Genomic DNA, 12,765 nt, shown 5'->3' with positions numbered 1-12,765 from the left:
GTTGCGAAAAAACACCGTGTTTGGTGTTGCAATTTGGCGCAAAGGCTCACGGGTACCGACCCTTGTATCTCATCTGCATTTGGTCACGATGAATCGATCACAGATTTTTCATTTGTGAGGGGAAAGTAGTTACGTTCTTAGCCCGTATACTCTGTGTATTTAACATTACATTACCTTTCGTTCATTCATACGTTTGAGCTATCAACAAACAACTGATCTAAAAAATCGTCAAATAATTCGTCAGTCGCCAGCAGCAACTTTGCGTTATTGACCAAAGCGGCTTCCGTAGTCTTAGCTAAAATTTGTCATGCGCGCATGCGCTGTGAGGCAGTGTGAGAAAATGGCAGACGTCTCTTTGGATGAAGTGATACGACGGCGCGGTATTAATCTCAAGGCACCAGCTAAAAGGTACTAAAACTATCACTGCATTGAATCATTTTCACTTATTTAGAATGTGGTATCATGTAGTAACGTTTCTTAAGCATTACAGGAATTGAGTTGAATTTAATTGAGAGCTATTGGTAGCTAGTTGGCTACTGTATGCTAACATTAGCCCATTACAGCTATCAGCGAGTAGCTACATCGTAATCAGGCAGAGTAGCTGATATTAGCTTTAGGCCTTTACGACTGAAGCCATTCATCGATACATGCTTAAAAAGACCGCTTGATAAGTCAACAAAGACCTGCTTTGTTACCAAACTGAAAAAAGAAAAGAAAAACTGCGACCAGCTTATGTTTGTAGCACGGCGCAATTAGCTAGCGAGCTATTATTTGTGTTCGCAGCAAAGCAGGACCTTGCCACCACGTATTTAACAAAGGTGGTTTCCCCGGGTTAAAATAGGGCGGTGGGTTCTCCAAATCAATGTTGTCTGTTATATTGTCCCCTCTCCACTTTGTGAGATGTACAACATATACAATTTTCTCATATTGAGCCAAGTGCGACGGCCATTGAAAGCATTCCCACTGTACTGTGTTAAAAAGAGAATAAGTCTGGAAATAAATCAATACGGTAAAATTAACTATGCTATTGGAAGTTTTACTGTATATTTACCACTTGTATGAGTTTTAAGGAGCGTAATAATGGCAAATGGAACACTGTCCACAGAATCCCAATGGGTATCTTTATAGCATTGTTGAGGAATTTAGACCTTCATTTTCTTTCTCTCAGGCCAATGTTTGGACGGGGTGCAGGAGGGATCGGCAAGAGCTTTGACGCTCGCCAGAAGATTGGGGTTAATGATGTGAGACAGAGGCTTGGAGGAGGAGCAGGTAAGGGGCCAACGTTATTGCCGTAACATATTGTATAAAAATGCTATATCAGACTAATGATTATAACACACAGTATTCAGTATGATAATCAGAGTGTTATGTTTTGGGATTAGTAAATTTACCTTTCTGTCTCCCCTCAGGGTTTCAAGTGAAAGATGCCAGAGAAAAGCTGGGTCAGAAAGATGCTCGCTTCAAAATCCGTGGCAGGGGAGGAGCAGGCGGAGTGCAGGATGCCCGTCAGATGATCAACTCACGCAAACAGGGGCAGAATCAGTTCGGTGTCCCGGCACAGACTACGCAAATGTCACCAGTAACCCACCAACTACATAGCCAGACACTTGTGCCACAGATACAGATACACGCCAACAACAATCTTGCTGGTGTGAACACAAGGCAGTTTACCCCTGGTTTACAAGGACTGAGTGGGAGGGGCAGTGCAACGCCACAGCTGAGCAATAATAAGAGAATGATGGATGCTCGTGATCGGTTGAGCCTCAAAAGGAGCATTGGAGGGACACAGACACAGGCAGTTACTGCACCACCCCTAAAAATAACCAAGACCATTCAGGTGAGGATAAAAATGTGTTTCTTTGTGCATGGAAGATCTGTAACACAACTTGCACATTCAAATACATATATATGTCATGCTTCTTTTTACAGCAACGTCCCTTAGGAATGTCAGGGGGAATACGTGCAGCGACACAGGTAGAGCTGTTATTCTTCTTTGGTTTACACATTACAGATTGAGAGTAATTCTAGCATAATTCTTTCTGCAGAAAGAAAGTACACAAACTATGTTTACATGCAAAATATTATATTGGAATATTGGTGTGCTGTGCATGTAAATGTAGTCAATGTTTCCCTTTATGAAACTGTAAATGACTGTAAAACATGGTACTAAAATAGAGTGTTTTGTCTCCCACAGCCTGTCACAAATGAGCATGATGGCATCTCCAGTAAACAAATAAAGATCACTACAGCTAACAGTATGCTACAATCACGGGTAAGAGTGGCTTCATGCCAGCTGACCTCATATACTGAGTGATTCAACATAGACACTCAAACACCTACATGAATCATTGCAATTTCATTGTCTTTTCCCCTTACTGACTTTCCATTCCTATGTTTTGCACAGTCTGGGACAGTGGGCTCTGCATTCTCCATGTCAGCTCCCATCACCAAGGTGGTTAAAAATGATGCGTACACAGCACCACGTCCTCCTGTCCCCGTGGCTCCCACCCGGCCCAATACCAGCATGGCTGCTAACAGGTCCTCAGCTGCAGCTTTACAGCCAGTCTCCAGGACTCTCCAGCAAAGCGCAGCAGAAACCAGCACGACAGCTCCTGCTCCCCCTCAGGTAAACATTCCTGCATCTGTAGTGGAGTATCACTCTTTCCCCACCTTTTGTAGCTAGTCTCCATCTAATGTTGTTATTCAGTGAAATTGTACTTATTGAGCCTGTTGAGCGAAACCAACCAAGTAAACGTTAGTTTGATATTTTACCAACCTAGTTGATCAGATCAGAAATACTTTTTCCTCCACTGAGCAGTCCCTATACTCACAAACATTCTGTAGATCAGTTTATAGGAACTACCATGGTTATTATATGGATATTTCCCCATGCCAGGAATTTTATCCTCAATGCTACTCTACTTTTATTCCTGTTATGCTTCCCTCCTCTGTAACTTGGGAAGTAAAATAGGCAACACAGATGATGGTCACCTGTTAGTATACACACTACACACAGTTAATGAAGTTTTTCATAACATAAAGGCACTGTGTCAGGATTTTGTTTATAATGAAACCTCTGTTTGGTTTTGTGAGCTACTGACATGATGGTGTCAAGATTACAATAGCTGTAACTGTAATGATTAGAAAACACAAATTATCAGAGTAATATTTGGCATGTTAACCATACCACCATGCATGCATATTTTTTTTGTGTCAGCCATTTTGATTTTATATGCCTAACTGTGTGGTGTCACATTTCTTTCCAGCCTGCATTCAGTCCTTTGGAGGGTACAAAAATAACAGTGAACAACCTGCATCCCCGGGTCACTGAGGAAGACATAGTTGTGAGTATATCCCACTGACGGCTACTAACCTTTTGTTACATTTGATATTCAGTGATCTGCTGCGTGCTGTGGTGCTATGATGACTCATTCAGTAAATGATTGCGCACTCCTCTATTTGTCCACAGGAACTGTTCTGTGTGTGTGGAGCCTTGAAGCGAGCACGACTGGTGAAGGTAGGCGTGGCAGAAGTGGTGTTTGTACGTAAAGAGGATGCCGTGAGCGCATACAGGAAGTACAACAACCGCTGCCTGGACGGTGAGTGCCAGTGGCAAGGACGCACACATCAAAGGGCTCTCTGGGTTTTGGGCTCTGGCTTCTGTTTTACATGCAGGTCATGCAAGGCTACACTACTGTTGACAAGCTTGCTGTCATTCATTTTGTTAGTCATTGTTTAAGTGATCTAAGATGAATTGAAGAATATATATTTTTTATTTTTGTTTAAAGATTTTGCTGGTTTGGGACATGATTGTATATGTCCTGTTAAACCAAAGTGTTTTTGTTGAAGGTTAGCAGAGTTGGATGTAATTCAGATGTTGCATCATCTTGTTTTTTTTGTGTTTGTGTGTGTGTTATTTTCATTATCGTTCTTTCTTGTCCACCTCCAGGCCAACCCATGAAGTGTAACCTTCATATTCAGGGAAATGTCATCACTTCTGATCAGCCCATTCTATTGTAAGTAAGCCCGAAAGGCTTCATTCCTTCATTTCAAATTAATCTGTTGTTGACTATGTTAATGTGCACATACTTTATTTTGCATATTTCCTAGGAGCTGTAATTTTTCACAAACCCGGGTGACTGAAATTCATTTTAACCATTTACTTCTTTTAAGTATTAAAAAAGGAGCATTGCTTGATTTGCAAGTGATCACCTTCAAATACTCTAGCAGTGACTATCCAGGCAGGGTTTATTCATGGTCTTTTTTAAATAAGCATTCAAGTGTTTTGCAAGCTGTTCAGTGGTACAATGAGCTGCCTTTCTATGAAGCAGTCACTCAGAGGACACATCTGATGATTGGATTAGTCACTTTAAACTATGGTCACAGTGTTTCCAATTGACCACTCACAATAAGTCTTGATTAAATTTTGGAATGTAAGACTTTCTTGCATGATGACATCCCCCTCTCTCCTCGACTCCTACAGGAGGCTGAGTGACACTCCGGGCACAGGCGGCGGAACAAAAAAAGACGGTCTGCCATCCTCCTTGTCTCGTCCCGCCGGTCAGCGAGCCTCCTCTCAGCCCACTCCAGAGGTGGACCCCCAGACCATCCTCAAAGCTCTGTTTAAGTCCACCGCACAGTCCACCTCCACCACTGAGCCCCCCAGCTCACAGGCCACTGCCTTCCGCATCAAGATATAGCCCATGTCTAGTGTGAATACACTGTCCGTTCATAAACATATAACTGCATCTTGGTGTTCACATACAAACTGTGTTTTTCACCTTGACAACAGGCAGCCTGCGCTCTCATATGAAGCTGATTTTTACACATTTGATATACATGACTGCTCTAAAATTGAAACTCATGGACATGCAACATGTTTTCTGTTTTGTTGTATTCAAATGTCACACATTTGTGTCTGAGGTGGACCGGTGGGTAGAAGTTTGATGTGATCTGTTTTTTGTTTTTTAATCCAATGTGGTGAGGGATGCTAAATCAAATTGGATCGGGATGTTTTTTTGTTTTTTTGTTTTTTTTTTGTCAATTCGATGTCAGCCCATTTGGATATATTATGTTTTTTTATATACTCCAGCTTAGGTTTACATACCACCACATCAAAAAGGAGAAGGGGCAATAAAGATTAGGAAAAAACAGTTGACAGACAAGCAACATTGTCATCATTGAGAGATGCATTATGTGTAAGGTCCTGTGCATTCACACAGGTGTATTCAGTTATATTGTCTGTACCCCCTGTTTAGATTGTCTGGGTGAGTAGAGACCGTAGAAATAGAAGGAAATATGGACCAAACAAAAGCAGAATAAAGAACACAATACAGTAGGTGCCATATCTGTCTAGTTAGGCAGTACAGTGAAATTGTCCTCAGCCGATCCTGGCCACAACTACCTACCTTGCAGATGTTAAGAGTTCTTCCCAGCTGAAATAACTGAAAACACTTGTGTAAGTAAATCAGGAATGGACAGAAACTGAAATACCATTATTTCAGTGAAACCGTTTTCAAACAGTCATATTTTGTTGATATTCTGTTTTTACCATCCTCGTGACATTCAGCTTCTCGTGTGCTCTGTGACTGGTTTTACTTTGTTGTTCAGTTTTGAAGCAGTATATGTTAAATACTTTCTTGTATACATTACACTTTATTTTCAGGACATGTCAAGAAGAGACTACAGAGGTCGGATCTGTCTGTGAAATGTCGCCATTAAATATTTAGCTTTGTAGATGTTGTCTGAGACTCGTCTTTCCTGTCTGCCATGTTATGATGAGAATGATGTGATTTTGTAGTGGTCAGTATCATACACAAAACAGTATTTATACCTTCTAAAAACTTCATACTCCTAATAAAATGGTGTGTGTGTATGCATATACATACAGTTTGTCCTAAAAAATGTTAAATGATATTCAATATGTTCCATAATTACAACACAAACCATACAGGAAAAAGTAAAAGCTTTTTTCAAGCTGGACTACACTATAAATGATGTGCTCCCAAATGTAACTAAACTTCTAATGTGAAAATTTTGGCTGATTAATCCCCCAACTGTTTTGTAAATTATTATGTTATGATTTTGCTGAAACAATGTTAATATGGTAATATTTTGAGTGGGGAAAAACTAAAAAAAAAAAAAAACGTAGATTTTTAAATACAGCTCGAGCGTCTGAAATTGATGGTGAAATGGCTGTATTAGTAGACTCACTGGTAAAAAAAAACCAAAAACCAAAAAAGGATTAAGGATTAATTCTCCATGACATGATTGCGTTATAATAATTTTTGTATTTATTTACTTAATTAAAATACTAACCTTTGAATTCCAATGTGATATGGGTTGTTATTTTTATTTATTTAAAATACAAACTACAACGTAAATTTAATCCTGTACTTGGTTTAAATTGTACTTCCGGTGTGAAAGGTCACAACAAAATGGCGCCGTCCAAGAAGAAACATGCCAGTAGCCAGCCGTGTGTTATTCCTGGTGGATTTACAGGTATTATTTGGCAAAATGAAGGTTATATATTTCAGCTTTTTTCTAGCATGCCGATTTATCCTCGGACATAACTTTTTCTTGTCATTTTACACGGTTCGGGTGGTGTTTGATCCGTTCTGCCTGTTGAGCAGGTTTCGCTCAGTGATTACAGACACTGTACTGAGTGATGTGTTTCGGCTTCATGTTTGCTTGTTTCTTCCTCTTTCTCTTCGCAGTGCTGTCCTTAAAGTTTAGTTCCGACAGCGTTGCACAGCACCAGCTGTATGTGAAGGAGCACAAAGTACGAGCAGAGAGGAGCTCTCACAGACCTCTGGACCGGACTTTATTTGTGCTCAACATCCCTCCATACTGCTCAGAGGTACAGTTTATGTAGCTGTTACTCAACGAATAGCTAACTGTGTGGTCTAGATGATTTGTTAATCATGTCATTCATTTTCAAATCATAGTCATAACAGCTCGACCTTCATTGATTTTTTTTTAAGGGCCGATACTCAGCAGTTATCATCGTATCATTTAACTTGCACGTATTTTTCAGTGAACCCTCAAATGTGTTTATCTAACTCTTGTGACAAAGATATGTAACAGAAGCTGGGTATCTTACAGTGTAACAATAAACTTCACTGGAAATATAATAATTATAAATTACCCCAAGCTTCTTTTTCTGCATTATATTCTACAAAAAAAAGTTTCCATGTCAGTACATAGACACTATATGTGTTGATACTGATATATCTGTGATAGACTAATATCGGCCAACTGATGTATAATGGTCTGCTGTTTGTGTTTCAGGGTGTTGTCAAAGAGCTGTTCTCACAGTTTGGCAGTGTTCAGTTCGTGGAGCTGAGGGACCACCCGGGCTCCTTTCAGGAGTCTGGCCCCAAGCTTTCCAGGTTCTTTAAGCCAGCTGGCAAACAGGTGAGCTGTAGCTTTAGTGTTACTGTACTGTACTTGTTATGTACATTATATTTCAGGTCGTCATTTTATCTCTTGTGTCTCTGTCTGTCTCTTCCAGGGTTTCAAGGTGGGCTACATTGTGTTCCAAAACTCCTCCAGTATAAAAGCTGCTAAATCGCACCCACATAATGTGCCTTTGGTTGTCAGTACAGAGAAGCGTCCAGTGAGGACAGGAGTACAGAGTGAGTGATGCATCCATTTTTAGGTTTAAGGTTTAATATCATTCTCCTATTTAATGGCTGTTTTGTGTTGCTTTGCATTTACTCTGCAAATATTGCTCTAGTTTTACAGTTTGAGCTGGGTCCTCAATGATCAAAAATATTCAACTCAGTCTTATAATAATACATTCATCTTGCACTGTCTTATGCCAGAATGGATCAAGACGTACACAGAGTCTTTTATTCAGCCGGACAAACTGCAACAAATAGTCGACTCCTTCATGGAAGACTATGACAAGCGGAAAGAAGAGGTGAGAACTCTGCTGCTCTTCCCTCGCGCATCACCCTGCCAACTAGTCCATGTGACATCAACATGGGTTTGGTTTTTTTGTCACAGGAGGTGGAGAAGCAGAAGAAGGAGGCTGAGCAGCAACAAGAGGATGAAGAGGGCTGGGTGAAAGTCACAAGAGGACCCAAGGGCACCAAGGCCCGCCCCCACAGCGAGGTAGCCAATAAGAAGGCTCTTCAGAAAGAGATGAGGAAGAAGAAGAGGAAGGAGCTCTTGAACTTCTACACCTGGCAGCACAGAAACACACAGAAAGAGCGTAAGTTGCCACTTTAGTTTCTTTTAGCATCTGCAGGTTAGACTTTGACAGAGAGGCTGTTGTAGAACCAAGTAATGATTAACTCTACTTTGTTTTTCTTTTTTCCCCCAGATATTGCTGAACTAAGGAAAAAGTTCGAGGAAGATAAACAGAGAATAGCTCTGCTGAGGGCACAAAGAAAGTTCAGACCTTACTGAGTCTACCCCTCATTTTTTTTGCTCATTTCACTGCTTTTGTGTGTTACTTAGCTACATTATAAACCAGAGCGTTTGTGTAATAAACTATTATTCTGATCGACTTGTTTTCATGATTATTGAATTTACTGCACCAAGAAGAGATGAGTGACATTTGGGAAATCATTAATGTTAGTAGAGGTTGGTATTTGATTAAAAAGGTGACAAGGAGACCAAATAAAACATTTATATAAAATGACATTTTAAGTATCATTAAAAATAGCTTTCGGAACCATTTTTCACAATTTCCCAGTGGCAAAATTGACATCTTCGAGTTGCTTCTTTTGAAGCAACCATCAGTCTACACATACTTTTCTTTTACTATCATAAATGACAAAGATTGACTGCAAATTCTCATATTTAAAGAACCTGGAACCAGCAATCGTTTACATGTTTCCTTGAAAAATGACTAAAGTGATTAAATCAATTATCAAAATAGTTGCAGCTCCAGACCCCAGCAAGGTCCCAATACCCAATCCTGATATAAATAAAGTAGAAAAACAAGTTTGAATGCACATTGCAGAAGGTGAAACATTTTATTGAGGCTGTTCCTTGTCAACTTGTGCATCGTAAGCTTGCTGTGCTTCTGGCTTCTGCCTCTTCCTAATGCTTGACCATGCAGTGAACAGTAGGATCAATAGCAGGGCAGCACTAACACCAGAGAGCATACACACAGTCACCTGAAACACTGGGGAACAGACAAACACATTTGATTCAAGTACTACTGTTGTTCCATCGTGTAGGAACTATAGTTTTGTGCTGAGCAGGACTTACTTGTGTTCTGTTTCAGACATGTATCGTCCTCCTGTTCAGTGTTGTTCTGTCCCAGCAGCAGTGGCCCTAAAGAGATGAGCTGGACCTGGTCGGACTCAGAAGCTGCCTCTCTTTTCTGTCTCTCACCCTCAGATGCTGTTGGAGGACAGTTCAATATTACATATACACAGCACATACAGTTTATCAGAGTACAACATACTGTTATGTACTCACCAATGATGGTGCAACGCTGCGCACAGTCAACATCATTTGTGCAGATTTCCACCCAGCAGTAGAAGTACATCTAAGTGAAGGATTACATTACAGACATGTCTGCAGAGATGCACCTTTTTTATATTATTATTATAGAAGTGTGGATGTGATAACCTTACTTCCTCTGAACTTGGACGGCCTGTGTGAGGGTCCAGGAAGGCAAAGGTCTTGACATCAAACCTCCTGACTTGGGAGTGGGAGGTGGTCTTGCCCTGGTTGTCCACAGGGAAAGAGCTTCTCATATTGTCCAAAGGGTTGGGACATCTGTCCAGGGGGTGAAAAACATTGTCAGCTGCTCAGTAAGCTATGCACATACTGTAATTTAAAAGGGACAGTTCACCCCAAAATAAAAAATTCATATTTTTCATATGATTTCTGGAAAGATTCATTACTGTTGAATTTTTCAAATGTATTGTTTTTGGCACTCTGAGCGGCCAATAGTGTCAAAACTCACCAACTCAAACCCAAACCAGTTTAGATGGATAAATGAGAAGGAAAAATATGTATCGTCGATTTGGGGATGAACTGCCCCTTTAAATATCTAAGGTTGCCTCTGTGATTGCCTCCACTTTACCCGTCATAGAGAAGCGTCCACACAGAGTGTCTAGACGCAGGGTAGGCAAAGCAATCCCGTACACGCAGGGAGAGCGTGGGGTCTAAGGAGGGCTGGGCGATGGAGATCTCCACATATGCAGCTTTACGCAGGGGCAAAGTCAGAGGGAGCTGGTCCTCAGGAAAGAAGGATGTGAAAGATGCATCTGGAGGAACAATTAATCACAAATGCAGTCCTTGAAGTTTTGTTCTAAGATCCTGACACAATGCAAAACCCACACCTGAGTGGTTCCATACCGCTCTCCATTTTATTACCTTTGGCTATTCTCATCTGCACCCTGATGGTCCCCAGTCCAACCACAGGCGGCGGGTTGGTCACTGCATACAAGGACCGCAACTCTGCTGCACGCTTTAAATCTGAAGCCTCATATTCGCACTGGACCTGGAGACTGAAAACGCCTTCTTATCAGAACGTGTCATCACTAGTGTACGTTGATTGTGAGATTTTCTAACCCTGTAATCATTCTGTCAGTGCCATCATCTTTACAATAATGTACACCTCACCTGAATGGTGAATTTTTGGTTATACTTTTAGTATGCAGCTCCTCCACATCCACCTCATAGATCTTAACATTTCCGTCTACCTAAAAGCCAGGAGGGCACGAAAGGATTCAGAAACATGTCAACTGCTTACTGATATTCAAGACATATGCAAGGGCAACATTTCAGTGAGAAGATCAGAGCTCTATACAGTGACTGAATTTAGATATTCTTTCCTCTTTTTCTTTACTCTGCATAAATTTAGCGTAATCCCGCATGTAATTGAATTTCATGCCAGAATTAAGTTTGTTAAATCAGGCAAAATTTTTATTACCTTCAACTTTACACCACAGTCTGTGATTCCAATCTTGAAGACGGCAGCGTCTGGGGTGGTGACCACAGGGAAACACTGTGGCTGATCCTTGACTATGAGGCTGCTGGGATCGATGGGTAGATCTGTGTCTGTGGCCTTTACTGAGAACACAAAGTGTCCGTCCAGAGAGCAGGCTGGAGGGACGGTCAACATACAGGAAAATGCTGTCTGTTTACACGGTTTATGCAAATGTTACACCAAATCACTTGAGACAAATGCCATTCTTACCGTTGAGTCTGTAGTAGCAGGTTGAATCATGAGCATCGTAGCAGCATCCCAGTTTGTGGCATGCGTCTCTAGGAATGCTTTGGTGGCCACAGTCAACTTGCAAAGCTCTTTCTATGTCACAATTTCCAGGTAACGCTGGAGAAAACACATTGTTTTAGGGTCCTGAACTGGCATGATAAATTGTAAACCCTCTCTGTATGGCATAATTGATAATATCATCCAATAGCATCACTTTTGTCTAAAGGAATTCCTCCAAACTCTCAACCAGGCTCCAAAGGAAAATGTACCAGTTTAAGTTTTGATTACTCAAACTGATGAAAAATTAACACTGACTTCAGATATAGGAGACATAATCTGTGTCAGTGAGCTTGTTTACACTCATCAGCGGTCTCCACTCACGTGTTGGAATGAGTCGACTCCTCTCACTGTGTCTCTTTATCAGAGGACAGCTGATGTTTACCCTGAACCATCGATCCTCTCCTGTCAGCTGTACCTGCAGAGGGATGACCACTTTGCTGCCCTGAGGGTCAAAGGTCATCACAATGTAGATGTTAAGAAGCCATACACGCTATTTGTGTTTTTTTTCTGAGAATCCTGCCAAGGTAGTATTTCATTCTCACACAATATGGTTAGAGAATGTAAAACATATTTCTGAGGGTTTCTGAAAAGGAAACATATTATTAAAGTACATTCTCTTCCATTCTTTTGTGCAATTTCATATTTAATATCATTTAAAGATATTGGGGGATTTCTTAAAGAAAATATTAGTAACACTTGCTTTTTACATAAGAGAAACAAAAAGTTCAGACCAATAACTTAACACCTTATTTTACCTCAATCTGGGCACCGCAGCTGTCATATCTGCTGTGGAAAGAGAGGCTCTGGTTTTTCTCTCTGCTCAGTCTCACTCCACAGGAGCCCTCAGACTGAGGCACTGGGACTGTGGCCCCTGTCAGGTCTAATAAATCAACAAAGGACACACAGTGTTGATGGATCCAATACTAATATTAGAGCCGATTTTGAAAGGAAAGGATCGAAAAGATTTCCAAACATTTTTGCCACCCATCTTAGCTGTTGGACATGCATTGCAACACAAAACTTGATCTTACCTTTAACATGTATATTACTTTGGACCAGCGGACCAAAAACAGCTCTTATCCTTCGAGGAGAGCAGGTGACCCTCGGCAGGACGAGCTGCTCAGGTGTTTTCCTCACCTGGCCGGTTAGACAACCGCACTGGTGAGCCATGAAGGCAAAAATGAAATAAACCAAACACAGTTTGACACAATGATAGTTCATCTTCTTGTTTATATATTTTTGCTTATACGGTTTAGACTCCAGAAATAGCAGGTCCTTCCTTTGACACGGGGGAGAGGTCACGTGACTTCTGTTAATTAGTATTAATTAGTTTGGGGCTTGCTCCGTCCTCCACCACAGGACGAGAGCAACACGTGCTCGTGTGCTTTTGAATAATAGTTGAATAGATGTCACAGATTTTCTCAGCTTTGACCACCTGTGCGCCCTGAGAGCTGCCGGGTTGGAGCTGATTTGAAAAAGTAGGACAAAAATAAGCTGGTAATTACACTAAAAGGTCA

The 12,765-nt window shown here is 41.0% G+C and overlaps 3 protein-coding genes across 3 annotated transcripts; 2 read left to right on the top strand and 1 right to left on the bottom strand.

Annotated features, from left to right (window-relative positions):
- Positions 1-316: 316 nt before the first annotated feature.
- On the top strand, positions 317-5,736 carry poldip3 (polymerase (DNA-directed), delta interacting protein 3). Its single transcript, XM_084372122.1, has 10 exons — positions 317-408; positions 1,169-1,269; positions 1,410-1,837; positions 1,930-1,974; positions 2,195-2,272; positions 2,405-2,626; positions 3,267-3,344; positions 3,470-3,599; positions 3,950-4,016; positions 4,484-5,736. The coding sequence occupies exons 1-10, from the start codon at positions 341-343 to the stop codon at positions 4,698-4,700; spliced, it is 1,434 nt and encodes a 477-aa protein (XP_084228248.1). The 5' UTR covers positions 317-340; the 3' UTR covers positions 4,701-5,736.
- Positions 5,737-6,428: 692 nt separating this feature from the next.
- Positions 6,429-8,515, top strand: rrp7a (ribosomal RNA processing 7 homolog A). The gene is made up of 7 exons (XM_084370565.1): positions 6,429-6,501; positions 6,717-6,859; positions 7,291-7,416; positions 7,514-7,637; positions 7,827-7,924; positions 8,011-8,218; positions 8,330-8,515. Exons 1-7 carry the CDS (start codon positions 6,438-6,440, stop codon positions 8,413-8,415), a joined length of 849 nt encoding a protein of 282 aa, XP_084226691.1. The 5' UTR covers positions 6,429-6,437; the 3' UTR covers positions 8,416-8,515.
- Positions 8,516-8,973: 458 nt separating this feature from the next.
- Positions 8,974-12,569, bottom strand: LOC311268379 (zona pellucida sperm-binding protein 4-like). Its single transcript, XM_084372001.1, has 12 exons — positions 12,280-12,569; positions 12,004-12,128; positions 11,570-11,690; positions 11,171-11,305; positions 10,904-11,076; positions 10,594-10,673; positions 10,345-10,478; positions 10,052-10,235; positions 9,597-9,741; positions 9,439-9,508; positions 9,226-9,360; positions 8,974-9,139 (listed from the first exon to the last, which is right to left on the bottom strand). Exons 1-12 carry the CDS (start codon positions 12,467-12,469, stop codon positions 8,988-8,990), a joined length of 1,644 nt encoding a protein of 547 aa, XP_084228127.1. The 5' UTR covers positions 12,470-12,569; the 3' UTR covers positions 8,974-8,987.
- Positions 12,570-12,765: the final 196 nt, after the last annotated feature.

The sequence above is a fragment of the Pagrus pagrus genome, assembly GCF_965226575.1.
Source record: "Pagrus pagrus genome assembly, chromosome: 13".
In the NCBI taxonomy this organism is placed as follows: domain Eukaryota; kingdom Metazoa; phylum Chordata; class Actinopteri; order Spariformes; family Sparidae; genus Pagrus; species Pagrus pagrus.
Note: the sequence above shows the minus strand (reverse complement) of the source record. Positions and strands in the feature narration are given on the sequence as shown.

Bases quoted from the DNA above. Each gene is read 5' to 3' on its own strand.
- poldip3 (XM_084372122.1), top strand. From the start codon at position 341: ATGGCAGACGTCTCTTTGGATGAAGTGATACGACGGCGCGGTATTAAT. The intron at 1,270-1,409 runs GTAAGGGGCCAA...GTCTCCCCTCAG, and splicing joins GAGGCTTGGAGGAGGAGCAG to GGTTTCAAGTGAAAGATGCC. The intron at 2,627-3,266 runs GTAAACATTCCT...ATTTCTTTCCAG, and splicing joins CAGCTCCTGCTCCCCCTCAG to CCTGCATTCAGTCCTTTGGA.
- rrp7a (XM_084370565.1), top strand. From the start codon at position 6,438: ATGGCGCCGTCCAAGAAGAAACATGCCAGTAGCCAGCCGTGTGTTATT. The intron at 7,417-7,513 runs GTGAGCTGTAGC...TGTCTCTTCCAG, and splicing joins TTAAGCCAGCTGGCAAACAG to GGTTTCAAGGTGGGCTACAT. The intron at 7,925-8,010 runs GTGAGAACTCTG...TTTTTGTCACAG, and splicing joins ATGACAAGCGGAAAGAAGAG to GAGGTGGAGAAGCAGAAGAA.
- LOC311268379 (XM_084372001.1), bottom strand. From the start codon at position 12,469: ATGAACTATCATTGTGTCAAACTGTGTTTGGTTTATTTCATTTTTGCC. The intron at 10,479-10,593 runs GTGAGGTGTACA...AGGCGTTTTCAG, and splicing joins ACCAAAAATTCACCATTCAG to TCTCCAGGTCCAGTGCGAAT. The intron at 10,236-10,344 runs GTAATAAAATGG...TTGTTCCTCCAG, and splicing joins GCAGATGAGAATAGCCAAAG to ATGCATCTTTCACATCCTTC.